The sequence below is a fragment of the Littorina saxatilis genome, linkage group LG4, assembly GCF_037325665.1.
Source record: "Littorina saxatilis isolate snail1 linkage group LG4, US_GU_Lsax_2.0, whole genome shotgun sequence".
Classification (NCBI taxonomy): Eukaryota; Metazoa; Mollusca; class Gastropoda; order Littorinimorpha; family Littorinidae; genus Littorina; species Littorina saxatilis.
In genome coordinates this window covers 28,757,938-28,785,887 of record NC_090248.1, presented here as the reverse complement: position 1 = coordinate 28,785,887, position 27,950 = coordinate 28,757,938, and the positions used below count along the sequence as shown (strand labels likewise).

At 43.3% G+C, this 27,950-nt stretch overlaps 1 protein-coding gene across 2 annotated transcripts; it reads left to right on the top strand.

The window, feature by feature from the left end:
• Window positions 1-436: 436 nt before the first annotated feature.
• On the top strand, window positions 437-27,525 carry LOC138964414 (uncharacterized). 2 transcript variants are annotated; one of them, XM_070336366.1, is made up of 10 exons: window positions 437-669; window positions 1,692-1,860; window positions 3,422-3,570; window positions 4,665-4,782; window positions 5,477-5,535; window positions 6,822-6,938; window positions 20,059-20,145; window positions 22,475-22,541; window positions 23,560-23,646; window positions 24,760-27,525. In XM_070336366.1, exons 1-10 carry the CDS (start codon window positions 559-561, stop codon window positions 24,825-24,827), a joined length of 1,032 nt encoding a protein of 343 aa, XP_070192467.1. In that variant the 5' UTR covers window positions 437-558; the 3' UTR covers window positions 24,828-27,525. The 2 variants fall into 2 exon arrangements, with proteins under 2 accessions (XP_070192467.1, XP_070192468.1); XM_070336367.1 differs by lacking the exon at window positions 6,822-6,938.
• The last annotated feature ends 425 nt before the right edge of the window (window positions 27,526-27,950 follow it).

Here is a 27,950-nt window from a genome sequence, read left to right as displayed (position 1 = left end):
TTGTATCATTAAACGGAAATAGCTAATACTGTACATACAAGTGTATTGAAATATTGCTACTGCCTTCCGGCGGGTCTGTGTTCGAAGGGGTGATATTTACTAAGCTTATTTAAAGAAGATCATAATAACAAAATGCAGAGACATTCTATCTATGTCTCTGCAAAATGTAATGACATTCATAAAAAAAAAGAATTACTACACTAGCAGCAACAACAACAACAACAACACCAACAACAACAACAACAACAGCAGCAGCATAAGCTTTTCTGTAGGCAGTTATGATCATGTACCCACAATCACAACAAAACAAGACCCCAAAAACTCAAGGTGAGTATAAATTATCCCGTCGCATGCACTGCGATCCAAAGTTCTATCAACTAAACCACCTTTTTATTGTCTTCCCGGACTTGACCTAAAAACTAAAAATAGATGCGACATGCTCGAAGTCATGTGATCTGACAGTGAGGAATGGTCACGCTTGTTGTGGGGGCGATCTCTTCCTTCAAGCATGTGAGGCGACAAGGCAATCCAGGCAGTTTCTGAGCAGAACAAGGGAGGATGGCTACTCCTGGATCTGAAGCTTCAGATGTCCTGGAATCGTCTACAGACTACTCTAAGTATGGCATCACGGACGTGCCAAAATTCGCAGTGACAACAGCACTGGGAAAGGTGTGCTTCTGCGTTTGTTATTGTTGCAAACTGTGTTATCAGCAAGAGCTAGTGTGTAACGCATTTCAAGACATGGTTTATTAAAGTTACAGTGGCCGGGTGTTGTTGTTGTTTTCATCGTGTAGTATGTGTTGATGATTACTATTTATACTGTGAAATTGTTCTTCTCTATAGCTGAAGCTCTGACAGAGTTTTAGAAATAATTACAGTTTAATTGTCATACCTGATAAATTGATGAGATGCAGAGGAAAGCCAGTGTACTGACAATCATGACATAGCATAAGTATTATACTGTAAGTGGACATGTGTGTCTTTGTCCTTGAGCACACCGCGATCTTGTTACACTTACACTTTACAGCTAGATCGAGTACGTAGTTTTCTAATTAGCAACAACTTGAGTTATGATTATATGAAGCCATTGGAGATCGAAGTCAAACTCTGTTCATAAGATATATGTCTGTGACGGGTAAATATAGATTTTCCTCCATTGTACGTCTATTCAAAGACTTTCTTAGATTTTAAGTGGTCTTAAAAAAAAAAGAGTTCCACTTGAGAGCACCTTAATGCAGCATATTTCGAAATTAACCCTGTGGAATTGACGTCACATACTGAAAGGAGAACGAACCATTGAGATTGATTCAGTGAGACCATGTGAACCTCACACTGGGCTAAATTGGTTAAGTGCGCATCTTGCTGCTCAACTATATATATATACAATAATAATCTTCTTGTCTTTTGCCTAGGTTACACTTGAGTCCAGCTCTGGTTATGAAGCTGGTGGACTTATGTAGAGCCTCCACAGGTTACAATAATAATGATAATAAGGGTATTTATATGATGCAAATCCAAATATTAGTTCTTAAGTGCCTTTTTACCAACAAACAAAAATCAACAAATCAGTAAACAAATACAGTCATATACACGATGAAAAAAAAACCAACGTGTGAAGAAATTTCCATCACATGATTTGTTCTACTGATGCACAATTCTTCTTCTAATTGTTGTTCTTCGTCTGCTTGCAGACCAAGACGTTTGCCGGCCTTTACTATAAGGAATGGATTTTTCTCGTGATCTCTTTTCTCAACATCTCTACGGCCGTGGCCTTGACATTGGCACGATTGGTACAAGTGGTGGAGGATGACCCCAAATCGTCTGACTTCACTTTTGGCATTTTGCTGCTAATCAATGCAGGTGTGTTTGTGATTGATTGCTTCTACAGTGATGGCGCCAGTATTTTTTCAAACCGGTACGCAAACTTTTATGATGCAAACAGTCCAGAAAAAAACGGTAGGCTGGTCATTGGAACCATGCAGTAGGAGTCCAACTCAGGGGAGTACTGGTTTTGTTGTTTTACCAGCGAAAAAACCCGATAGTTCTAGAAATCAACCAGTAGGTCATACCGGCAGCCAATTTTGTTCCGGTATTTTCTCATTTCAACCGGTAAAATACCGGTAATTACCGTTTAACGCCGTTACTGTTCTACGCGTGTTCACGTTAACCAGACGACCAGACTGTTTGTTGTATATTACTGGTTTTGAATTTAATACGGAAATACATGTATGTGCATCGTAAAAGGAATATATAGACAATTGTTAAGAAATAACTCTGTCGGGTTTGTATGGGTTGTAAAAGAGTGAATGCCCTTGCTTTTAGTTTCAGTGAGACAAATCCACATGTGCTTCTGTCCACATGTTTCACACACACACCTTGCTAGTGACTGGCTTATGTCACAAAACAGTGAAAGGCAAGTGCTGCACACAAGCCTCTGACCGACTTCTCCATTTTGTTTTTGGGTTGTTACATGGTCCTGGTGGGAAGTTAATTATTTCGAACAAAACTGGTTGGGGATCCTTTTAGATGGTCGTGTTGGGCAGATGGTCATCATCAAGCATTGGTTGCCAGGGCTGGTCCACCTGTATACATGTACAGTACTTACGCGTATAAAGCCTTTGTTAGACTGATTACCGTAACCCGGTGATCAATTTTCATTGGAGCTAGTCTTCCCAGTTTTTTGAAAAATGTGCAGTTTACCAAACATCACTGCACTTCTGAATATATATGCTGCGAAATTGCCATGTGTTGTTTGCCCATGAGTTATATTGCGTGTACTGTGTAATGATTTTCGAGATCAACTTACTGGGTTATGAGTAATTATGTGCAACAGCTGTGTTTTGTATGACCTGACTTTTTGTAGTAGTCATGTACAGTATGTGCGCATGTGCTGGTGTGTGTGTGTGTGTGTGTGTGTGTGCGCAGGATTCAGCCATTGATCTGTACATCTGAGTCCGTTTATATCATTTATCCCTGAAATGAAGAATCATCTGTATCAAAGTTGCATGATTTCATTGTGTGTGGAACATCTGCATAGATATTCTTGGCAAAATGTGTGTGTGTGTGTGTGTGTAAAAATCCATTGTCAATGTCATGCTTGCTGATTACATTGTATATATATATATATGAAAGTGAAACTGAAAGTCTTCAAAGGTTTTATTTGGCTTCAGTTGCCAAATTAGGGACACTGAATCTGAATCAGTGAATATGAAAAAGTTGCTTCTTAAGAATCAAAAGTGGGTACTGAGAAACTGATTACGTTTATATTTGCACCTGCAATTTATAAAACATTAAAACTATGCAGGATTTTTTGTTGTTGTGTGGGTCAGCTAAGAATTTTCAGTTATGTGTATACTTTACATTAAAATTTACATTATCTTATGATTGACTTTATTTCCTAAAATTGACTGTGTTGTTTCAGGTTTCTGTTTGTTTTACGTGTTGCATGGCGTTCTCCGGGAGCGTGTGTATGAGATCTACGCCTTCATGGCTGCCATCTTGGTAGTGCTGTTTTACTGTATTCTGGAATATGCCGTCTTCAATCCTTCACGTCGCACGGACATTAAACTGGTGAGCCAACATTACATTAAGTTTTGAGTCTTTTGTCATTATGAGTTGCAAGAAGGATGATTGTTTAAATGGGTGTAATTGCTGATCACACTGTGCGCTGTAAAAGTATTACTGCCATGATATACAGTGGAACCCCCCTTTTAAGACCCCCCAATTTAAGATCTCCTCCTTTTTAAAGACCGTGTTTTTTTCTCCAGACTTTCTGTTCATAGTATCTGTAAATTAATCCTCGTTTTAAGACTCCCTCCTTTTTAAGACCTGATTTTCTTGGATTTTTGAGGGTCTTAAAAAGGAGGGGGGGTTCCACTGCACTAGCATTTAAATAGGTTTTGAGTCCCAGGGGGCTTAGAAACCACACACTAACAAAATTAATCCAATTTTGAACAGGAATGCAGACATACTAATCACAAATCATTACAATTAACACCGTCATGTAAAATCAATACACATTTCAGCAGATGGTATTAATGGGTGATAGTATCTGGATTCAACTGTACTTTAAAAGTTTTGTGAAAGTGAGATTATGCAGTGGGGGTGATGAAACCCTAATGTTAGACTGACAGTGCAGCTAGGGATGTTGCTAGAAATATTTTCTTTGGCAATTTTGCCGAAATACTATCAAGATTTCAGCAATCTTTGGAAGTCTCAGGCAGTCCTTCACGTCACCTTTTCCCCTCTGTAAGAGCAAGTTCGGCAACTCTGCTGAAATAATGACAATGTATTTTTGTGATTGGAAATAAATGTGGGCTTTTCCCCAACTGCAGACATCTAAAAACATCCGGGCCGTGTACGTGGTGTATGAGTTGGATGAACATGATTTGTATGATTTTATGATTGCAAGTGCATTTAAAGTGGAACCCCCCCCCCCCCCCCTTGTGTAAGACTCCCTCTCTTTTAAGACCCTGTTTTCTCAGACTTTTTTGTTTAAAACCTCTGTAAATTTACCCCAGAAGAAGAAGAAGAACCCCCATTTTAAAACTTGTTCCTTATTCAAGACCTGATTATCACGGATTTGTGGAGGGCTTAAAATGGTGGGGGGGGGGGGGGGGGGGGGGGGGGGTTCTATTGTATACATTTTTGTTGTCTGATTTCAGGGTCGCTTGATAGTGGCGTGTGTGATGGCGCCACCAAACATCATCATTGCGTGGTTTGTGTCCAGAGACTTTGGCTACCTTGAGTTCCGTATTGTTGGAGCTTCACAGTTCTTACAGTGTAAGTTTGATTGTATGATGTCTTGTGTGTCAAGAATATGGTATATGTGTGTATACTGCGCGCATATGTGTGAGTGTGTGTATGTATATGTGTGTGAATGTGTTTGAGTGACATGTATGTGTGTGTTTGTGAGTGTGTTTCTTTTTGCTGTAAATACATACCTGCGTCCTTGTCATAAGAAATCTTTTACTTTTGGGGGGCATGGTTGTAACTTAGTAAGTAGGGTGTTGGCTTTGAAACTATGCAGTTCCTCATTGTTAGTGTGGGTTAGGAACCCCGGTTTCATCGAGAGATTTATATTTCCCAGAACTTTGAGCAGATTGACTCTCCTGGTTTTTAAACACCTGCGTGTGCACCCACGTGCATGAGTAAGACCCCAAGTTCACAGCAAACGTCTGAGGGCTTGGAAAATTCAAACACACGCATGCAGAAAAATATGGTGCTGTGCTGTATGGCATCTCACTCTCCCGAAAGAGAACATTTACTTTACTAAATGTTACCGTAACATTACATTACCTTACCTTACTTTACCATACTTTACCTTACCGTAACTTAACTTAACTTAACTTAACTTAACTTAACTTAACTTAACTTAACTTAACTTAACTTAACTTACTTTGCCTTTTCAGATAGGCCATGCATGTATATATATATATCAGTGTATTCATCTGCAGAAAATTGGTTTTCTTCACAGATCTGTACAGGCAAGCTGCACTATTTTCCTGTCTTCTCAAGTTTGACCTCCAAGCAACAGTAAGTAAAATATACGAAGACAAGTGTGTACTCTTAGTTGATACTACTACAACAAATTTGTGCTTTATTATTTGTTTGAATAAATGCATGAGCTAAAGAGAGAGAGTGTGAGACTGCCTTCTGGCTGAGGGTAGGGTTTAAGTGAAAGTAAAGGGAAATATACAGCAGAAAGATGGTATGTGTGGTGATGTTATTTACACAGCAGCAAATGGTGTGCCTGCATGTAAATTGTAATGCAAGAGCTCTTGAGAGTATAGTGGAACCCCGCTTTTAAGACCTCCAAAAATCTGAGAAAATCAGTTTTTAAAAAATCAGTTTTTAAAGGAGGGATTCTTAAAATGGGGGTACATTTACAGAGGTTATGAACAAAAGGTCTGAGAAATCAAGGTCTCAAAGAGGAAGAAGTCTTAAATTGGGGGATCTTAAAAGGGGGGTTCCACTGTACGCTTAATAATGGACACCTTCTGTTGGCCCTCAATCTGTAAACATGTCATGAAGTATATACCTTGCCATTCGAGGACAGCTACAGTGGTGAGGGAACATATTTGGCTGTTCTCAGTGGTGAGGGAACATATTTGGCTGTTCTCAGTGGTGTCATCTCATCACATGTACAGTGGAACCTCCCTTTTAAGACACACACCCCTACCCGTTTTAAGACATTCCCCCGTTTTTAACCTTGTTTCCTAGATTTTGTAGATAATTAAGGTCTGTCAGTGTGCCTCCATTTTAGGACTTAATTCCTCCCTTTGTTTGTTCGTTCATGGGCTGAAACTCCCATGGCTTTTACGTGTATGACCGTTTTTACCCCGCCATTTAGGCAGCCATACGCCGCTTTCGGAGGAAGCATGCTGGGTATTTTCGTGTTTCTATAACCCACCGAACTCTGACATGGATTACAGGATCTTTTTCGTGCGCACTTGGTCTTGTGCTTGCGTGTACACACGGGGGGGTGTTCAGACACCGAGGAGAGTCTGCACACAAAGTTGACTCTGAGAAATAAATCTCTCGCCGAACGTGGGGACGAACTCACGCTGACTGCGGGCAACTGGATACAAATCCAGCGCGCTACCGACTGAGCTACATCCCCGCCCATTCCTCCCTTTCATTTTCAAGACCTGATTTTCTCGGATTTGTGGAGGTCTCAGCAGAGGGGTTCCACTGTAGCAGGACATTATTTCAAAACATGACCCGTTGCATTGATGAGTGAGCCAAGCTCTTTCCTTTTGTTTTTGCACACTGGGGTGAATAAAAATCTTGTGATCTTGTGATTTTGTTTTCTTCTCCAGAGCAGTCTGGTTGTGCTGGCGTTGAAAGACGGTACATCCATGTCTGTGTTGGAGACTGTGTCGCTGGCGGTAGGGCTGCCTTTCTCTGTTCTCTGGTGTCTGCTGGGGTGGGTTGTGGTAAGTTAAAATGTTTTTGTTTCTAGTGTTAATCTCTTTATGTTTTGTTTTCTTTTTTTTCTTAAAAGAATTAAGTGCTGTAGACAAAAAAAGTAGGGAAATTAAACATACTCAGAGACTGTCGAAGACTGATTTAGATATTTTTTTCCATGTGTAAACCGGTGAGAACAGACAAAGAACGAACAGAACCAAGACTAGATAGCGCAATTTTTGAAGTTGTGACATTGATTTGTATATGTAAATGATCGTTTCATTGGTTCACCAGTCGTCCCGAGGACCTTTGACCTTCGAACTTAAGGTACACAAAAATTCATTGGCTGAGCTTGAATAGTCTTGTTGGGCAAGCCATCTAAAACTGGCAAATAAGACAAAGTTTGTAGACTGCTCCGACACCCTGAGGCGTGATCTGACAACTCCTCTGCACAGCCTGCGCGGTTTTCAAGCACAAATATCTCCGCTTTGAAATGACCTACATCCCTAAAAATGAACACACATTAAGGCAATGTGAGGCACTAAAATAATCAAAATTAAACTTCCCAAGTAACCTTCCCACATGGATCCCATGTGGGCCCCAAGTGGGATCCCACATGGTGACGTTGTGGGAAGTCCCACATGGGCGCCATGTGGGATTTGATTACGACTTCCAGTGGGAGCCCAGTGGGAAGTAAATGGGACACGATTAGTAAACGGGTGGGACACGACTGGGAAACGGGTGGGGCACGAGTGGGATCAGGGTGGGAAACGAGTGGGATTCACGGGTGGAAAACGAGTGGGATTCAGGTAGGAAGCGAGTGGGATTCAGGTGGGAATTTAAGCGAGTGGGATTCAGGTGGGAAACAAGTGGGGTTTAAATCGGAAACGTGTGGGACTTCTTCTTAATTCTTCTTCTTCTGACTTCCGTAGAGGACTGGGTTCTTGCGAACGTCTCAAAAGTCCTGCGAATTTAAAAATCATCAATGTATAAAGAAAGACTCAGTCAGCGTAACGCATCACTGACAAACCGGTTATAACCAGTTATAACCGTCTTGCATCACAAACCAATCATCGAGAAAACAAACTCACGTGACCAACACACACCGTTCAATTCAGTCAGAATAGACAGTCTTTGGACAGAAGAGCAGTGGAGATCGACATGGCGTCCACAAAGAAAAGAAAATATTTAACTCTCGAAAATCGAGTGAATGTTGTGAACAGACACAAAAAGGGAGAAACTGCCATCGCGATTGCAAAAAGTCTTGATGTTGGAAAATCGCAAATTCAAAGAATTATCCAACTCCAAGAAAACATTCTGAAAAAGGTGGGGAAGTGGTGACAAGGCAGTGAACGCACTCACCATGCACTGACATCATACGAAAGCAGCCACACAAACACAGCACAGAGGCAGAGGCAGGTGTGCAGATGCTTTGTGAGAATAAGCGTTGAAAACCAGTTTGAATAAAAAAACCAGCAGATAGAGCCGGATGTCATAATCATTCTTCTTGTCTGGCTTTATTGACTGCATGCCGATCTTGTGGCAGTGACTTTTCACTCTTCAGTCGGACTGTACACAAACCCTCTCACTCTCCCTCACTGACTACCCTAAGCCCTGACAACTGATCCTTGGAAATTGTTTGGAAGAGTACACCTCTCTATTTCTCTCCAATGCTCTTCCTGCTGACTTCAGTGACACCGGACACCCCACTGAGTTTAGCCAGCTACCCCCCCCCCCTCTCTCTCTCTCTCTCTCTCTCCCCCCAGCCATGTACTGTTTGGTGCTGTGGCCAGAGAGGTGTCACCGGCTAATTGAGGCCAGCTGCACTGTTCACTCAGAGCAAAACTAGTTGACTGTGTCTAACTTTTGACAAAGCAACACAACTGAAGGGTTCACAGATTAGGTAACTGACTCACTGGTCAAGGCTGCAGGGAAACAAGAGTATCCTGTCAATGAAAGAGGTTACACACAGATACGCGATGCTGAGAACGGTGGCCGATTTTTGACTCACATGCGAAGCAAAAGTGAGTCTATGTACTCACCCGAGTCGTCCGTCCGTCCCGGCGTCCGTCCGTCCGTCCGTCCGTCCGGAAAACTTTAACGTTGGATATTTCTTGGACACTATTAAGTCTATCAACACCTGATGTGGCCTGATGGTGTATGGTTACAAGATCTCAAAAAACATGTGCGGCAACTTGACCTCACTTCAAGTTCAAGGTCACAGGGGCCGTAATTGTTGTCTTAAAAACGACCATTTTTCACATTTTCGCATTTTTTTCTGAAGTTATCGAGAATGGCAACCTTAGCTATGTATGCTATACAGGGCAATGTAAGCCCTATCTTTGGACACCAGTTTGGTTGACCTTGCTTCAAGGTCAAGGTCGCAAGGGTCCTTTAAAGTTGGATTGTATACATATTTTGAAGTGACCTTGACCCTGAACTATGGAAGATAACTGTTTCAAACTTAAAAATTATGTGGGGCACATGTTATGCTTTCATCATGAGACACATTTGGTCACATATGATCAAGGTCAAGGTCACTTTGACCCTTATGAAATGTGACCAAAATAAGGTAGTGAACCACTAAAAGTGACCATATCTCATGGTAGAAAGAGCCAATAAGCACCATTGTACTTCCTATGTCTTGAATTAACAGCTTTGTGTTGCATGACCTTGGATGACCTTGACCTTGGGTCAAGGTCACATGTATTTTGGTAGGAAAAATGTGTAAAGCAGTTCTTAGTGTATGATGTCATTGCTAGGTTTAGTTATGGTCAAGGTCATGTAAAGGTCAAGGTCAAGCATGTGAGTCGTATGGGCTTTGCCCTTCTTGTTCACTCTCTTTCACGGAGGGCCTTCATCATTGCAGGGACTGCTGTAAAGAAATGCTTGCTCAGAAACTAACTCTTTTTGCATTGAAACATGCAGCAGAACTGGTGGACACCATCGACAATGTCAAACATGAAATCGAAGCAGTTTGCTTGAGGAAACGGTCGTCAGCAACTCAAACTTCTCTGTTTTCTTTTTTTAAGAAAATCTGAGGTGACTTTCTTTGTGGCCCCGCCCCCTCCCTCTGTAAGGACCCCCCACCATAAGGACCGATTTTTGTCAACATTTTCAAGGTCGCTAGAGAGGGGTTCCACTGTATTCCGAGCAGTTTGAAATGAACTGGTCGTCTGCTAAGAGTGACGTGAAAATGGCCGCGAGAGGCAGTGAAGACGAACACGCACTTTCACACTCAAAATATTCCAAAACACATCTTTTATTAATTTCATACAGTCCGTTTCCGTTTGTATGGCCATGTTGGGTTTGATGTGTGCATGCCTGGTTTTCTCCTGTATGTCACGTTTCAATATATCACTCAAGGTGATTATGAACCGGTTAATTACTACTAATTAACTAACCACACCACGATCCACTCTCGCAGGCATACAATTAAATAGAGTCAACAAAAGTATAAGTTTCAGACGCCTGTTTATGTATAAACTCTCCACCTCCCTCGAGCCTTCACTCAAAATATGTTCCTTTTACGTTCTCAACACGTAAAAAACCAGTGTTCACTGACAAAATGCCAGTACTATGTAGAAAATTATAGTAACACGCTGAACCCGTGTAAATACAGTCGAAATGAGAATGTTCTGTTCGAAAAGCTCTAGTTCGTGCAGGTGTCACACACCCCACGTTGTCACTACTCCAATGAAATCATAGATACGAAAAGACAACGGTGGTCAATGGGGTGCGTACGACATGGTGCACTTAGCTTTATCTCTGCTGCTGCTGCTTAGCCGGTATGCTGGTTAGTCGGTTCGCTGGTTAGCCGGTCCGCTGCCGGTTAGCCGGTCCGCTGGTTAGCCGGTCTCCTGGTTAGCCGGTCTCCTGGTTAGCGTAGCCCCAACAGTTCCCGCCAGAGTCAGTCGTGCCGATGTTACGGGAACGTAACGAACGAACGAAACGAACGAAGGAACGAAGGAAGGAAGGCTGCAAACAGAAAGCATCGGTGCACTAAACATGTCAGCTACCCCTCACCCACCACCTTAAAACATGTCATCTTTAAATATCTCATCGAGCACGTGGGCCTGCACAAAACTGACTTTTTACAACAACAAAACAGCCATTTTCCGTCCTTCTCTCCCTATCTGCAAAAACCATATACAGATTAGTATTTTAGCGTCACAGAGAGTAAATTATGCGCTAACCTGGAAAGAACAACAGAGAGTATTTCATTCCACAACACAGACTCATCAACAGCGTTAAATAATGATTTATTACCTCAAAAGCCTATGATTGTAACTCTCAATGGAAGCAAAGTCCGCCTCCTCCCTGGAACAGTCTCTGTTCGTCAACAGTGACCCAAAACGTCCAGAACCCCTTGTCGAATCCTTATGCGAAAGCCATCGCCGACGAAGGAAATGTGACGACTTGTCCTCAGCAAAATACGTGGCAGAGGAAAGGAATAACTTGTGGAAGTTCCCCTAGAGTGCCGAATATGATACTCGGTGAAAATATGTTCCTTTTACGTTCTCAACACGTAAAAAACCAGTGTTCACTGACAAAATGCCAGTACTATGTAGAAAATTATAGTAACACGCTGAACCCGTGTAAATACAGTCGAAATGAGAATGTTCTGTTCGAAAAGCTCTAGTTCGTGCAGGTGTCACACACCCCACGTTGTCACTACTCCAATGAAATCATAGATACGAAAAGACAACGGTGGTCAACGGGGTGCGTACGACATGGTGCACTTAGCTTTATCTCTGCTGCTGCTGCTTAGCCGGTATGCTGGTTAGTCGGTTCGCTGGTTAGCCGGTCCGCTGCCGGTTAGCCGGTCCGCTGGTTAGCCGGTCTCCTGGTTAGCCGGTCTCCTGGTTAGCGTAGCCCCAACAGTTCCCGCCAGAGTCAGCCGTGCCGATGTTACGGGAACGTAACGAACGAACGAAACGAACGAAGGAACGAAGGAAGGAAGGCTGCAAACAGAAAGCATCGGTGCACTAAACATGTCAGCTACCCCTCACCCACCACCTTAAAACATGTCATCTTTAAATATCTCATCGAGCACGTGGGCCTGCACAAAACTGACTTTTTACAACAACAAAACAGCCATTTTCCGTCCTTCTCTCCCTATCTGCAAAAACCATATACAGATTAGTATTTTAGCGTCACAGAGAGTAAATTATGCGCTAACCTGGAAAGAACAACAGAGAGTATTTCATTCCACAACACAGACTCATCAACAGCGTTAAATAATGATTTATTACCTCAAAAGCCTATGATTGTAACTCTCAATGGAAGCAAAGTCCGCCTCCTCCCTGGAACAGTCTCTGTTCGTCAACAGTGACCCAAAACGTCCAGAACCCCTTGTCGAATCCTTATGCGAAAGCCATCGCCGACGAAGGAAATGTGACGACTTGTCCTCAGCAAAATACGTGGCAGAGGAAAGGAATAACTTGTGGAAGTTCCCCTAGAGTGCCGAATATGATACTCGGTGAAAAACCATCATACTCTAGTAACTGTGTGTTAGGTCCTTCCCCTTCTGCCGCTGGGTGTCAAGTGTGTCGTCCTTGAGTCTCTGACAGACCACCTAGCCAAATACACGTGACTGACCTTGTCACCAAACCAGTCCAGCTATACACAGTTTTGCCTCCCCAAGCAGGAAAAAGACACGAGAAACTCAATCCCTGAAAATCCCGTGCGCGCTGTCAGCGAAAAAAACCGTCAGCCCTATGACAGCAGAAACCTGCACTGTGAAGCTCGTGCGTTTCAAAACATCCGTGCTCGGGAGCACTGTCAGCAAAAACTCTGCTGTGTCCAATATCACGCACAGGCGCTTTCTATCATACATTGACCCAGAACAGGCACTCCACTGAGTGACGCTTTCTTGGTCTCTGTCACCCGATCGTGACACACCTCCCCTCTTCAAGACGAAACCTCGGTTTCGCTCACAGTCATGTTCTCCTCTACAGCCCGAGAGAGAAAGTCAGCTCCAACATTGTTGGCGCCTGGAATGACGCGTACCGTGAATTGGTACGGTTGGAGAATCAACGCCCAGCGCATAAGTCTGGCGTTTGCCAACCTTGCAACCTGAAGATATTGCAGAGGTTGATGGTCTGTTTCCAGACAGAAAGGTCGTCCTCAAGAACGAGCAACCCCTCGTCTCACCCCTGATGACTGCAACCTTCTCTGTCTTCTTGTCTTTGTTCTTCTGGTCTTTGTTCTTCTCCCCGTAGGCTGTCCTCTCTATGTAGGCGCGCAGCAGGTTGGCGTGGTACAGGCGTGCTTTCCCGTGCATCATGATCCTGTAGTCGTTCTGGCCCACCCTCGCTGTCACCTCAAAAGGTCCTTGCCACTGCAGTTGTAGCTTGTTGTGTTTGACAGGTAGAAGTAGCAACACCCGTTCTCCAATCTTGAAGCTGCGCGGCCGTGCCTTGCGGTCGAATCCTCGCGCGTAACGCTGTGCTGCTCTTCCCAGGTTCTCTTGAGCCAATTTGCAGGTCTCTTCAATCCTGTTCCTGAGTTCTACGATGTAGGTCGCTGTCGTCTGCACCTCCTCGTCAGCTTCTACGTCCGTCCAAGCCTGACGCAGGATAGCCATGGGACCGCGTACCTGTCTGCCGTACAACAACTCAAATGGGGAAAAGCCCAAGCTCTCCTGAGGAACCTCGCGGTATGCAAAAAGCAATGCTGGGATGTACCTGTCCCACGTGCGTGGTTTCTCCTGAGCTAGTTTCCTCAGCATGGTCTTCAAGGTGCCATTGAACCTTTCCACCAGTCCGTTGCACTGAGCATGGTAAGGAGTGGTGAAGTGCTGCTCCAGTGATAGCAGTCGTGCTGCCTCCGCCATCACTCCTCCCGTGAACTGCGTGCCTCTGTCGGTGAGTACCTCTGATGGAATTCCCAGCCGGGACCACATAGTAACCAGAGCCTCAGCTACTCGCGTGGCTTCAATCGATTTCAGAGGGATCGCCTCTGGGTATCGAGTAGCGTAGTCCACCATGGTCAAAATGCATCTGTTTCCGTCCTCAGACGCAGGCAAGATGGGCCCGATGATGTCCACTGCCACCCGACGAAAGGGTTCGTCGATGAGCGGCATCTTCTCTAAGGGGACCTTCCTCACCCTTCCTTTGGCAACCACCTTCTGGCACTTATCGCAGGACGCACAGAAACGTCGGACATCCGTGCAGATGCCTGGCCAGTAAAAGTGGCGCCAGACACGATCCGTGGTCTTCTTGGTACCAAGATGACCTCCCAGAATCGAGTCGTGTGCCGTTGCCATGACACCCTCGCGAAACTCGCGAGGCACGACAACCTGTTTGAATGTACCTTCTTGGTTGCTGAACTCACGGTAGAGCAACTTCTTGTCCCTGAGGAACTTTGACCTCCCATGCTTCCCGCTCAGCTTCACCTTCCCCGACTTCGCATGCTCCCGAGGAGTAGCTATGGTCGGGTCAGAATCCTGAGCCTTCGCGAGAAGCGCGGGGGTCACGTTCCCCAGGGCAGCTCGTGCAGCAGGTAGGGGTTTGAGAGGTTTGTCCTCTCGCTCCGCCTGTGCCCGCGTGAGCACTGAAATGACGTCGGGAGACCGATAAACGGGAACCTCCCTGGTGACGCCGTCCACAAACTGAACCCGGTTTCCAATGAGCAGGTCGCATGGAGGATCGTCCATGACGACGGCCACAATGGTCCCCGTGAACAACGGGGTTACGACCTTGATCACTGCCGTGTTCAAGTCGTAAGCGTGAGATGCCTCGGCCATTCTCACCCTGATGCTGTCTCCTGTGTAGGCCATAGCTGGAACTAGACTCGCCCGAACCACTATCATGTCTGCCCCTGTGTCCCGCAGACCTTCGCCCTTCACTCCGTTAACGTAGACGTTGCAGTGGGGCTGGAAATGTTTCCTGGAGCACGGAACGCAGAGTTGTGGGATGGTGCATGAGCTCGTGACGTCCCTGAACTCCTCACTGCCAACAAAGTGTACGCCCTTCTGGTCAGCCTGTCTCCTGTGGCAGTCCTTCTTCACGTGGCCCCGCTTGTTGCAGTAGTAACACTGGATGTCAGTTCTGGAACTCGATCCCTTGTGTCCCTGATCGTCCTTCCCGTCCTTGGGTCCTGAAGAACCCGAATTTCCCGTTTTTCCTGGCCGTGAGCCTGAAGATTTGCCGGAGATCGCCTGGGCGTCCTCGTGCACTCTGATCCAGTCGGCTGCCTCCTGAGTAGTCTTGGGCTGGTGCTCCTGCACGAAGGTCACCACCTCAGGTCGCAGGCTGGACATCAGTTGTTCCATGACTATGAGGTCGGCAAGGTCGTTGACGGTCCAGTCCTTTTCGGCCATCTCCACCCAGCGCCGCAGGTAGAGGTTAAGGCGTGCCACAAACTGATGACTCAGCTCGCCGCTCAGTCTCTTGCTGTTACGCAGACGTCGTCTGTAGGCTTCAGCAGTCAGGTTAAAGCGCTGGAGTAACGCCTTCTTAAGTGCCTGATAGTCTCTCGCCTCGTCGTCCTCCAAAGCGTTGTAGAGCTGCAATGCGCGTCCCTTTAAGCAGGTGCTAAGGCGGCTAGCCCACGTGGCCTCTTCCCACTTCTGGTCAGATGCAATGCGCTCAAACCGGCGTAAAAAGTCGTCGAGCTCGTCCTTGTCATCGTCGAACGTCGGCAGTCTCGTACGGTCGGCAACAAACGTCGGCGCGCTAGCCTGAGTAAGCGTACCCTTCTCGGCCTGTAGCCTAGCTAGTTCTAGCTGGAGATCGCGATCCGCCTGCTCTTTCTCTTTCCGTTCCTGTCTGTCAAGTTCGGCCTGTCGTTCGGCCTGTCGTTCCTGTCTCTCAAGCTCGTCTTTCTTATCCTGTCGGTCACGTTCGTCTTTCTCTTTCCGTTCTTGTCTGTCACGTTCGTCTTTCCTTTCCTGTCTGTCTCGTTCAGCCTGTCGTTCCCTTTCTTGTCTGTCAAGTTCGTCTTTCTCTTTCTTGTCCTGTCGGTCACGTTCGGCCTGTCGTTCAGCCTGTCGTTCCCTTTCTTGTCTGTCAAGTTCGTCCTTCTTGTCCTGTCGGTCACGTTCTTCTTTTCTTGTCAGTCGCTCAAATTCTTCCTTCCGTTCTACTTCTAAGCGTTTTAGAACGCTTCGGGCTCTAACGCGTGCGTCTCGCTCAGTCGGTTGCTCGCTGCCAGGAGTCTCGAAAGTTATTCTCCTCGTCGGAGATCCCCCTGTAGCCATGGTTAGTTTTAGCAAAGCTTTATCACAAAAGTAAGTCTAACGCAGCTATAGCTAGAATACGCGGTGACGAAAGCGGTGGATACAAAAATCCAGCAACCGGAAAATGCAGAAGAAAAATCCAAACGGTGTAGAACAAATCGCGTAGCCTACTTTATGGCTGCTTTTTGCGGTGAAACAAAGTGTTTCCCACAGCCGTGGCCTACTTTATCGGCTGCTTTTTGCGGTGAAACAGAGTGTCTCCCACAGCCTTGGTTAGGACAGAAGTCCTCGGACCCTTCCCCCCCAAAATTCCAACAAAGTCAAAATATGGAGAAAAATCCAAGTAAAACAAGACGGTAGAAAATGTAACCTGTTACGGAATGCGAAACAACAATGTAGAGAAAACTGAGTAAAACGAATAACAAATCCGCTAACCCCGCTCAGCTCTCTGCAACGGAAAACTCTGAACGTACAACAACAAAGATTCACAAACAAAGGAAAGGGAGATAATCACAGTTAGCGCATACAATAACTCACAAATTACAATTTACATTTCCTGCAAGATGTGAATCGCTTAAGGTGTGGTATATGATCAAAACTATACAAAAAAGGGTAGCACCAAGCAGAAAATAAGTCGAGCACTGACGAGATTATCTGCTCTTAGTTCTCCTTAATTGGTGGGTCTTTATCAGTTGGAAATTAACTGAGTAAATCCCGGCTTGGCCCCCACGTGTCACGTTTCAATATATCACTCAAGGTGATTATGAACCGGTTAATTACTACTAATTAACTAACCACACCACGATCCACTCTCGCAGGCATACAATTAAATAGAGTCAACAAAAGTATAAGTTTCAGACGCCTGTTTATGTATAAACTCTCCACCTCCCTCGAGCCTTCACTCAAAATATGTTCCTTTTACGTTCTCAACACGTAAAAAACCAGTGTTCACTGACAAAATGCCAGTACTATGTAGAAAATTATAGTAACACGCTGAACCCGTGTAAATACAGTCGAAATGAGAATGTTCTGTTCGAAAAGCTCTAGTTCGTGCAGGTGTCACACACCCCACGTTGTCACTACTCCAATGAAATCATAGATACGAAAAGACAACGGTGGTCAACGGGGTGCGTACGACATGGTGCACTTAGCTTTATCTCTGCTGCTGCTGCTTAGCCGGTATGCTGGTTAGTCGGTTCGCTGGTTAGCCGGTCCGCTGCCGGTTAGCCGGTCCGCTGGTTAGCCGGTCTCCTGGTTAGCCGGTCTCCTGGTTAGCGTAGCCCCAACAGTTCCCGCCAGAGTCAGCCGTGCCGATGTTACGGGAACGTAACGAACGAACGAAACGAACGAAGGAACGAAGGAAGGAAGGCTGCAAACAGAAAGCATCGGTGCACTAAACATGTCAGCTACCCCTCACCCACCACCTTAAAACATGTCATCTTTAAATATCTCATCGAGCACGTGGGCCTGCACAAAACTGACTTTTTACAACAACAAAACAGCCATTTTCCGTCCTTCTCTCCCTATCTGCAAAAACCATATACAGATTAGTATTTTAGCGTCACAGAGAGTAAATTATGCGCTAACCTGGAAAGAACAACAGAGAGTATTTCATTCCACAACACAGACTCATCAACAGCGTTAAATAATGATTTATTACCTCAAAAGCCTATGATTGTAACTCTCAATGGAAGCAAAGTCCGCCTCCTCCCTGGAACAGTCTCTGTTCGTCAACAGTGACCCAAAACGTCCAGAACCCCTTGTCGAATCCTTATGCGAAAGCCATCGCCGACGAAGGAAATGTGACGACTTGTCCTCAGCAAAATACGTGGCAGAGGAAAGGAATAACTTGTGGAAGTTCCCCTAGAGTGCCGAATATGATACTCGGTGAAAAACCATCATACTCTAGTAACTGTGTGTTAGGTCCTTCCCCTTCTGCCGCTGGGTGTCAAGTGTGTCGTCCTTGAGTCTCTGACAGACCACCTAGCCAAATACACGTGACTGACCTTGTCACCAAACCAGTCCAGCTATACACAGTTTTGCCTCCCCAAGCAGGAAAAAGACACGAGAAACTCAATCCCTGAAAATCCCGTGCGCGCTGTCAGCGAAAAAAACCGTCAGCCCTATGACAGCAGAAACCTGCACTGTGAAGCTCGTGCGTTTCAAAACATCCGTGCTCGGGAGCACTGTCAGCAAAAACTCTGCTGTGTCCAATATCACGCACAGGCGCTTTCTATCATACATTGACCCAGAACAGGCACTCCACTGAGTGACGCTTTCTTGGTCTCTGTCACCCGATCGTGACACTGTAGATGGGTGTCGGCACAGAAGGTCTGCCCGCTGTCCTCAGCCAACATGCTCCGTCTTCATGGCAGCTCAAATTTTTTATCGAGGTTCTCTCCTCTAGATCCGCCGTGTTTCGCCTAGGGGCTTGCGCTGCCTAGTTGATAGGGTCACCTCGTAGAGGATGTGGTCATAGACCACGCACGGTCGGTCTTGGGATAGGGAAACGTTATGCTAGTCCGGAGGGATTACGCCACAATGGCCACCTCGCGAAGACCCAGGGTCCTAGACTAAGGGAGGTCCAAGGGGGAGCACCGGAAGGGCTACCCCTCTACCCGCACCTCCAACACAATCCCTTCCCCTGGTAGCTTCATCCCCAAGGAGGAAACAGAGCTACCTGCAACACCCCTTTCATACAGTAAACTTTGCTTTTGAATCATTTCTTTATTCATTCCTTTTTTATTTGATACATAATATGTGACTCACAAACATCAATTATGCCAATTATTTTTCACTCAAAGTGAAAAAAAGTGCCTTTTCACTGTGTCCTCAGTTGACGCTGGGCGATGAGGCAATGCTACTTATATCTACAATACAATACAAGTCATTACTGCTTTATAGCACTGGCTTTCCTCGGCCTCCCTCGCCAAACCTGCCTGCCTGCTTGCATCAGTGCATGTATTTCTCAGTGTGTTAGTGTGTGTGTGTGTGTGTGTTTTCTGCCCAACTGCATGAGGGAGGACCTGCCTACATGCAGTAGCGCTTGCCGGTGTGTACCTTTACAGACCCAGCCAAACTCCAGTTGCTCTGTCGACCTGATTACTCTCATCCTAATCAACGCTTCCTTCTGTGTGACGTGTCAAAAGACTACAGTTGAATTTAAATTAATTTTTATAATAAGGATTCATGAATATAAGGTTAGAAATTCATTAATCCTTATTGCAAAAATTTCTTTAAATTCAACTGTAGTCTTCAGTTAAATAATCGTTCCATATGATTGTAGATATGAGTCATGTGTATCATTGTCCCAATAAATATCATGCATTTCTGATGTATGTTGTCGCTTTAAAACCGTTTCCTAGAAATCCAATATGGCGGCTGTTTCCATAGCAACGGCAGTCTGTGTCCATTAATTTCCTACAAAGTTTTCATTCATTTTTATAAGTCACTTCAATAACTACCAAGAAAACTAGTTTATTCCATGTATTCGCCAAGTTTAATTGTAGTGCTGCACATTGCCTTAAGAAACGACAACAGATGTTGTAATTTGGTTGTTTTTTTGCAAGTAACAACAGAGTAAGCGGCAAAAAAATTAGCAAAATATGACGCTCATGCTTACAGTCACTTTGAGCTGGCAGCAGTTGGCTCTCTTTTATCTGTGTCTCCACTGTAAAAAAAAGTTTAGCAATTGCCCAATTCTGAAAATAACTCAAGCTTGTGGTCCCCCATGCACATGTCAAGACTATTAATGTTTCGTGGTTATGCATGCATCAATGTTTCCAAGAGAAACGACTCTTCAATTCACAACCCATACAAACATGACAGAGTTATTCCCAAACATTGTCTGTTCTGCAGATATGACGGGAGCCTTTTTTTATGATTTGAAATAAATTTGGCCCTTTTATCATCGACATCCCAGCTTTACAATAAGTCTGATTTTTATCTGTCGTTATATGTTTCAGCTGAGGCGAGAACTGAAGGGAGGAGCGATAGCCTTTGCTGTCATTGGCCTGGTCAAGCCAGGATATTACCTTTATAAAGTCATCACAGTAAGTGTGTGTGTGTGTGTGCGCCGCTGCATGCGTGCATGCATTTGTGTGTGTGTGCGTGCGTGCGTGCGTGCATGCGAGCTTGTGTGTGCATGCGAGTGTGTGATTGTGAGTGTGTGTGTGTGCGTGTTTGCTGCTGCATACATGCGTGCTAGTGTGTGTGTGAATAGAATAGAATAGAATAGAATAGAATAATGTTTATTGTCATGAACCAGTAAAGTTATTGACACAACAAACAACAAATAATAATAATGCATTATACAATGCTAAAACAATCCGTAACAAATTTGCCAAGACGAACTTGAACTTCGTCTTCTAAAAATAAGTTACTTGGATTTTTGTTAGCATATTTCATATTGATATGTGAAGCATCTTCTTTAAATTCATCCCTTAATTTAACATATTTATTGCATTTATCTAGAAAATGTATTTCATCTTCTATGACATTGCATTCAATACAAAGACGATTTTCTTTAGGGATATTCTGATGTCTTCCACTTTCAATTTTTAGACAATGTGTGCTAGTCCTTAATCTGCTTAACATCTTTCTGTGTTTATTATTCTTAATTTGTATTAAGTATGACTGCATTTCGTAAGATTTACTGATCATAGAATAAAACTTAAGTCTGGAATATGTATCTGATTTTTCTTTTGTCCAGTATCTTATATATTCCTCTTGTTGTTTTTTGTCAATGGCAAACTTTAATTTGTGTACATTTAATGTAGATTGGTTATGCCAAACGTGACTAAAACCTAAGTTACAAAGAGATTGTCTAACAAATTGTAGCCATGGCGTTTCTGTCGGATGGTGCAACATTGAGTCATATAATTGATGTATATACGAATCTTGTTTGGAGTCTAGAATATGCGCCCAGAATGCTATTGTTTGTGATAACATTTTTAATCCTAAAGGTGTGTGTGTGTGTGTGTATGTGTGTGTGTGTGTGTATGATTTTGAGTTTGTACATGTGGCTCTTTCTGTCTGTCTGTCAGTGTACTATTTATGTGTCGGATGAATCACTGCTTTTTAATTAGTTACCTGAGTAATTCCACAAGGAAAATACTGTACAAAAAGTACCAGTTTATGACAAATGTTTGTTTATTTACACCCACTGTATCATACCCTATGAATGCCTGAAGCTCCCTGAAGCTAAACAGGTCACAATCAATATGTAACAAAGAGTGTTTCCCATTGCTGTGTAGATATCGTCACTTCAGTTACAAGCATGGACAATTCCTTTTTCCTCAGGGTCATGGGTGCTTTCTTGACGCAAGGAGTACCAAACTATCATTAGCATAAACAAAAATGTGTCATACCCAGCTAGGACACATGTTTGTTCATGCTAAGCCAATGTGAAGGTTTATGACATTGTAGACTCAGTGATAATTACAGCATGTCATACTGAGATGTTAGGTGGATACAATCCCTATTATTTTTTCTCAAAGAACAAAAGTGATACAGTGGAAACCCACTTATAAGACCTCAAAATATCTCAGAAAATCAGGTTTAAAAAGGAGGGATGGGCGGGGAAGTAGCTCAGTCGGTAGCGCCCTGGATTTGTATCTAGTTGGCCGCTGTCAGCGTGAGTTCGTCCCCACGTTCGGCGAGAGATTTATTTCTCAGAGTCAACTTTGTGTGCAGACTCTCCTCGGTGTCCGAACACCCCCGTGTGTACACGCACGCAAAAGACCAAGTGCGCACGAAAAAGATCCTGTAATCCATGTCACAGTTTGGTGGGTTATAGAAACACGAAAATACCCAGCATGCTTCCTCCGAAAGCGGCCTATGGCTGCCTAAATGGCGGGGTAAAAACGGTCATACACGTAAAATTCCACTCGTGCAAAAAACACGAGTGTACGTGGGAGTTTCAGCCCACGAACGCAGAAGAAGAAGAAGAAGAAAAGGAGGGAGTCTTAAAATGTAGGTACATTTACAGATGTTATGAACAGAAAGTCTGAGAAAACAGGGTCTTGAAAGGGAGGGAGTCTTAAATTCATCATCATCATCATCATCATCATCATCATCATCATCATCATCATCATCATCATCATCATCATCATCATCAATTCCCTGACTGGGACAGTCGTCGGGGGGACATGAGGGCTGAGAAGGCAGACACTCTTCTCCATGCATTTCTGTCGGGGGCTGTCACCAGTAGGTCGGGAAAGCTCAGCTGGGTCCGATCCTTAATGTTGTCTGACCTACTCTTGCGTGGTCTTCCTCGTCTGCATATCCTCCCTCGACAGTGCCCTGCAGTTTTGTTTTGGAGAGGCTGTCTTGCCTTGACTTAAAAGGGCGGTTCCAACATACAATTTAATTTACTTTCAGACCTACATAGACATCAGAGATGGGATAGAGCCGAGCCAGACCATCACCTATTCTCTCCTTGCAGCGAGTAAGTCATAGCTCAACATAAAAAAAAAGAAAGGTAGGTTGTTGGAACGTTTCATTATTGACAAAACAAAACGTTACATTCACAATTGTGTCAATAATCAAACTTTCCTATAACATAGCTTTCTTGGTTTTTTATTCTGAATTTCCGAATGTTGGCAGTCTATTTCTTTTTGGATTTCATAGCTCAACATTCAGCCAGAGACTGTTGAGTACACACTCTCTGATTCGGCTCACCATCTTGAATCTGCCCTGAGGCTTTTGCGCATGATAAACAGTCCCTCCACTTGGACACATACATGATACTAAAAATTAACATCCTGACTATATCTGGCAGTTGCACATAACTGGATATCTTTTTAATGAATTAATTTCTGAAAATCTAGTCGTCAAGATTTCGCTACATGTACTAGAATTGGCAATGTTCCTTGCATTCAGGATGTTTGCTCCTTTTAGTTATAAATGATGGGCGGGGATGTAGCTCAGTCGGCCGGAAGCGCGCTGGATTTGTATCCAGTTGGCCGCTGTCAGCGTGAGTTCGTCCCCACGTTCGGCGAGAGATTTATATCTCAGAGTCAACATTGTGTGCAGACTCTCCTCGGTGTCCGAACATCCCCGTGTGTAACACTCAAGCACAAGACCAAGTGCGCACGAAAAAGATCCTGTAATCCATGTCACAGTTCGGTGGGTTATAGAAACACGAAAATACCCAGCATGCTTCCTCCGAAAGCGGCGTATGGATGCCTAAATGGCGGGGTAAAAACGGTCATACACGTAAAAACCGTGGGAGTTTCAGCCCATGAACGAACAAACAAACAAGTTATAAATGACCACTAAAATACAGTGGAACCCCCCTTTTAAGACCTCCAAAAATCGTCGGAAAATCAGGTCTTACAAGGGAGGGAGTCTTAAGCTGGGGGGTCTTTAAAGGGGGGTTCCACTGTATACTTTCAGAGTTATTAGTGACCACTACCGTAGCACTTAATCAAGGCAATGACGCATTACTGTGGTTTGTTTTCAAGCTGCACTGGGTTTATTGGTCTGGTTGATGTTGATGTGGGAGCTAACTGTTGTCTACAAAAGCTTTGGCAAGGGTCTAAAAGAACACAGTGAGTATATACTTTCAAATTGGTTTCACCCGACAGACAAATCTGATCATCTGTTGATTTAATTGTCAAAATTAGTCTTTGCGTTAAGGGTGTTTCTCTGGTTATAATTTATATATACATTGAATGAATAAAAAAGATAAAGTAAAAATGAAAATAAAAATAACGACCATCATAATTATGATCAGGTGATCAAAATAAAATGCTTTAAAGATCCCAACTTTTTTTCTTCTATTTTGTGATGCAGATGAAATATGTTGCTGATTGAGTAAAACTTTTTTGAACTTGAAATTCTTGATTCTACTGTGAATTACCAGAATTTCAGTAATTTTGCCCAGAGTAAGTTTTTTTCATCCTTGATAGGCAGTTCAAATTACACAAATGTATTAAAAAAAACCCACCCAGACTGAATTCTTTTTTTGGATTTATCGCAGCCGTCAATGATTGTTTTAAAGGTCCTTGTGTACATTTTTATACCGAAATCGCCATTTGACCATTAAAATGCAGTCTATTATCTACAAATATCAACAATACACCCCCTTTCGATCAGGAAAGACGAAGCCAGTGTAGCCGTTTGAAAATTCATTGTAGTATTCCAGCGTAGTACTCATAGTAGGATATCCTTATTTGGAAAATGCCAAGCGCAAAACTCCTCTCAAATCCCGTGCATTTCGTGCGTTTAAAAAAAAGTGTGGACAGCGCTCCCGTGTCAAACTGTTGCTGCACTTGTTTGGGCGTGGCAATAAGCATAGTGACATGAATTTGATTGGTCAGTATTTTTAGTTCTCAGCAAACAGAAAACAAAATATTGGAAGCGTGAGTCACGCTACCCAAAAATAAAATCTTTTTTTACATATTTTTTTCTATAACTTTTTTCCCCATGGTTCATTCATTATCTGACATAACTTTTTAGCGAAATCTAACCATAAGATTATTGAAAAAAAGCAAAAATGTAGACGACCACCTTTAACGCATGAGTTGATAGTTTGATCTTTACTCTACGTTGTTAGATTATTTTAATATATGTCTTAGTAGCTTAATTGTGTTACTATACTCTACCCTGCCTTTAATTGTTTTAACATATGCCTTGGTAGAGTTATCTTTTACCCTGTGCAGCAAAAGACGTCCTGGCTACAGAAACCACTGGCCTTCTGTCCAGTAACCGCAAAAAATGGCGACCGTAAGCACAAACTGTGGCTTCTTACGTACCGTCTCTGGCATCAGACTGCAGCCGCTAGTGGACCCTAAACCACACTACCTCTCTCAAAAGGGCTGACAAAGGTGGGGCATGGAATAATGTTCTGTTCATTTGTCTTGAAAATTGCATCCACAGACAAAAAAAACGGCGTAAGGGCATTTTAAGAAAGTTTACGGACATAGCCAGGTCTTGTGAGTGCACGGTTACTGCTAAAACTACTCAAAAGTTACAAAGTTAGATCTACTCGTTTTCAGGCTATATCGCATGGTGTGCTGCCACTAAAATAAATTATATTGATCTTGAAAGATTTGTTATAACTGTGAGGATACTACATTTCATGAGTTGTCATCACTGCCACTGGTCAGTCACAAAAGAGCGATCAGAGTGAGCACTTGGCAAAGAAATCTCCTTATGTGCAAACAGAAAATGCCTTGAACCAAGGCCGCGCTTATTGCCTGAAGGCACATGACTCCAAATCTGCAACTTCACATCAGTTTTGACAGTAAGTGAGGTACCTGCAATGTGAGGCCCCTCTGATGAGTGGACACCTCCCATGAAAGAACACTTTCTGGAGTACTTCTGTCTATTATTTTGATCAAAATATACCTGTTATGAGAGACCACCTGCAATGTAGGGACACTTTTAGCTGGTCCCAAGGGTGTCCTTTCATCGCAGGTACCACTTTAATTGTGTACTGACACACACTGGCTATACCTCTAACTTTTCTTAAGATGATCTTGTGCAGGGTTTATGTCTGCGGAGAGTATCTTTAATAAGATGCATGCAGAGTAGTAATTTTGTGGTAGTAATTCTTGCTGAGAAGAAATTCAATTTCTCAGCGATTTGTTGTTTCTGAAAATTTAAATTCAAAAACCTGTTTTAATGCTGATTGAAGTATGCGGAAGAAGTTAGCTTTACAGTGATACAAGCAGAGTAGGTGTGTGTGTACATAAGACTTTGATTGTGTCTAATTCTTCACTTTATTATTGGCTTTCTTGACTGAGCCACCAATTGCACAGGTTTTTAAAGTGTGTGCTTGTGAGTGTGTGTGTGTGTGTGTGTATGCGTATGTGCATGTGTGCGTGTGTGTGTGCATGCGTACGTACATGCGTGCATGTGTGTGTGCTTGAGAGAGCGAGACGGAGAGGTGTATGTACCTGTGTTTGAGAGACAGCTGATTCCATGTAGGTAAAGTGTTAATGCATGCTTGTATGCATAATTGAAATTATCTGATTTGTTTTACGCATGTGGTTGCCATATGCTCTGCATATCTGCCATGTCTTTCAAGTGTGCATGAGTGCTGAATATCTTTTGGTGCATTCCTTTTCAAAGATACACAGCTTGTTTTGTTTTGTTTCTGCAAATCATTCCCCCAGCAAATGTTATAGTCATTGTCTGAGTGATGACAGTTACACAGTTAACTTGTTTTAGCCAGCAAATCATGCCAAAGTTTTTGAGCCTTTGTTTGCTTGTTTAGTTCTTCAGAATCAAAAAACGAGAAAGGCAAGTTCATGGAGCATTTAATTATAGACAAAACAAAAGATATTGAAATGTTCCATAAATTTACCTAACTTTCTTTTTTGAGTCACTTGAGAAAAAGTGACTCTATGTAATCGGTCAGTGTTAGTCTGTCCGGCCGGCCGTCCGGCCGGCCGTCCGTAGACACCACCTTAACGTTGGACTTTTCTCGGAAACTATCAAAGCGATCGGGCTCATATTTTGTTTAGTCGTGACCTCCAATGACCTCTACACTTTAACGATGGTTTCGTTGACCTTTGACCTTTTTCAAGGTCACAGGTCAGCGTCAAAGGAAAAATTAGACATTTTATATCTTTGACAAAGTTCATCGGATGTGATTGAAACTTTGTAGGATTATTCTTTACATCAAAGTATTTACATCTGCAGCCTTTTACGAACGTTATCAGAAAAACAAGGGAGATAACTAGCCTTTTCTGTTCGGCAACACACAACTTAACGTTGGGCTTTTCTCGGAAACTATAAAAGTGACCGGGCTCAAATTTTATGTGAACGTGACTCATTGTGTTGTGAATAGCAATTTCTTCCTGTCCATCTGATGCCTCATATAATATTCAGAACTGCGAAAGTGACTCGATCGAGCGTTTGCTCTTCTTGTTAAATGTTTATATTTAATGTTTTAGTTTTGTTTTACGTGTACCACTGTTGCTGTAACATACCTATTTGTCCTAAAATTAAAGTGCATTTCTCGTGTTGCAGCAATTAATATACAGATACAGTTCAGATAATTATTTTGGGCTAATAAAAATTATACTATGTACCTTAAATTGTTATAAACATGGGAGGGATTCTTCCGGTATATGCCGGAAATCCGGATTCGTAATGTCTGTGGTGACGTTTTTGGGATTGTTAATTATACAAATCTTTCAGCATCTGGGGGCCCCCAGACCCCCCCCCCCCCCTTAACATTCTTCAGGATTCATGAGATTTTTCAGTCCCACCCTGTGATGTATATATAGCGGTAAAAAGGAATGCCAGTTCAAAACAGATTTCTATTTATCAAGTTGTGTGTTTCGTTGTACATATAGCATTCACATCCTCCAATCTTAGAATGAGTGTTTCTGAAGGAGGAGGACGGGTTTCAACAGCAAAATGACTTCTTAGACAGTATTTGTATTTTATAAGAAATAAATATGCTGATAACAAGATTTTTGCTGTGCCATATGCTGTTCTAAAGCGAGAAGATTGTGGATGCATTGAGAGAGAGAAGGGGATCAGATATATAGATTCTGCTAGCTGTGTATAATGAGGAATGGCACCGAGACAAATTCTATTTTTTGTTCGTTAGTTACCACAGGAACTTGTATCAAAGCGCCGGTCGGTTGAACTTGAAGTATCCTACTCCTTTATCCTTACTGTAGCATAAAATACTACTATTCTTCACTAGGAAATTATAGTAGTAATGCTACAGTAAGATTAAAGAAGTAGGATACTTCAAAGCTAGTGAATAATAGTAGTTATATGCTAAAGTATGGATAAAGGAGTAGGATACTTCAATCGTCTGGTGTGTGTGTGTGTGATACAAGTTCCTGTGTTAGTTACCAATACAAAAATGTTTGTACCCATGATAACA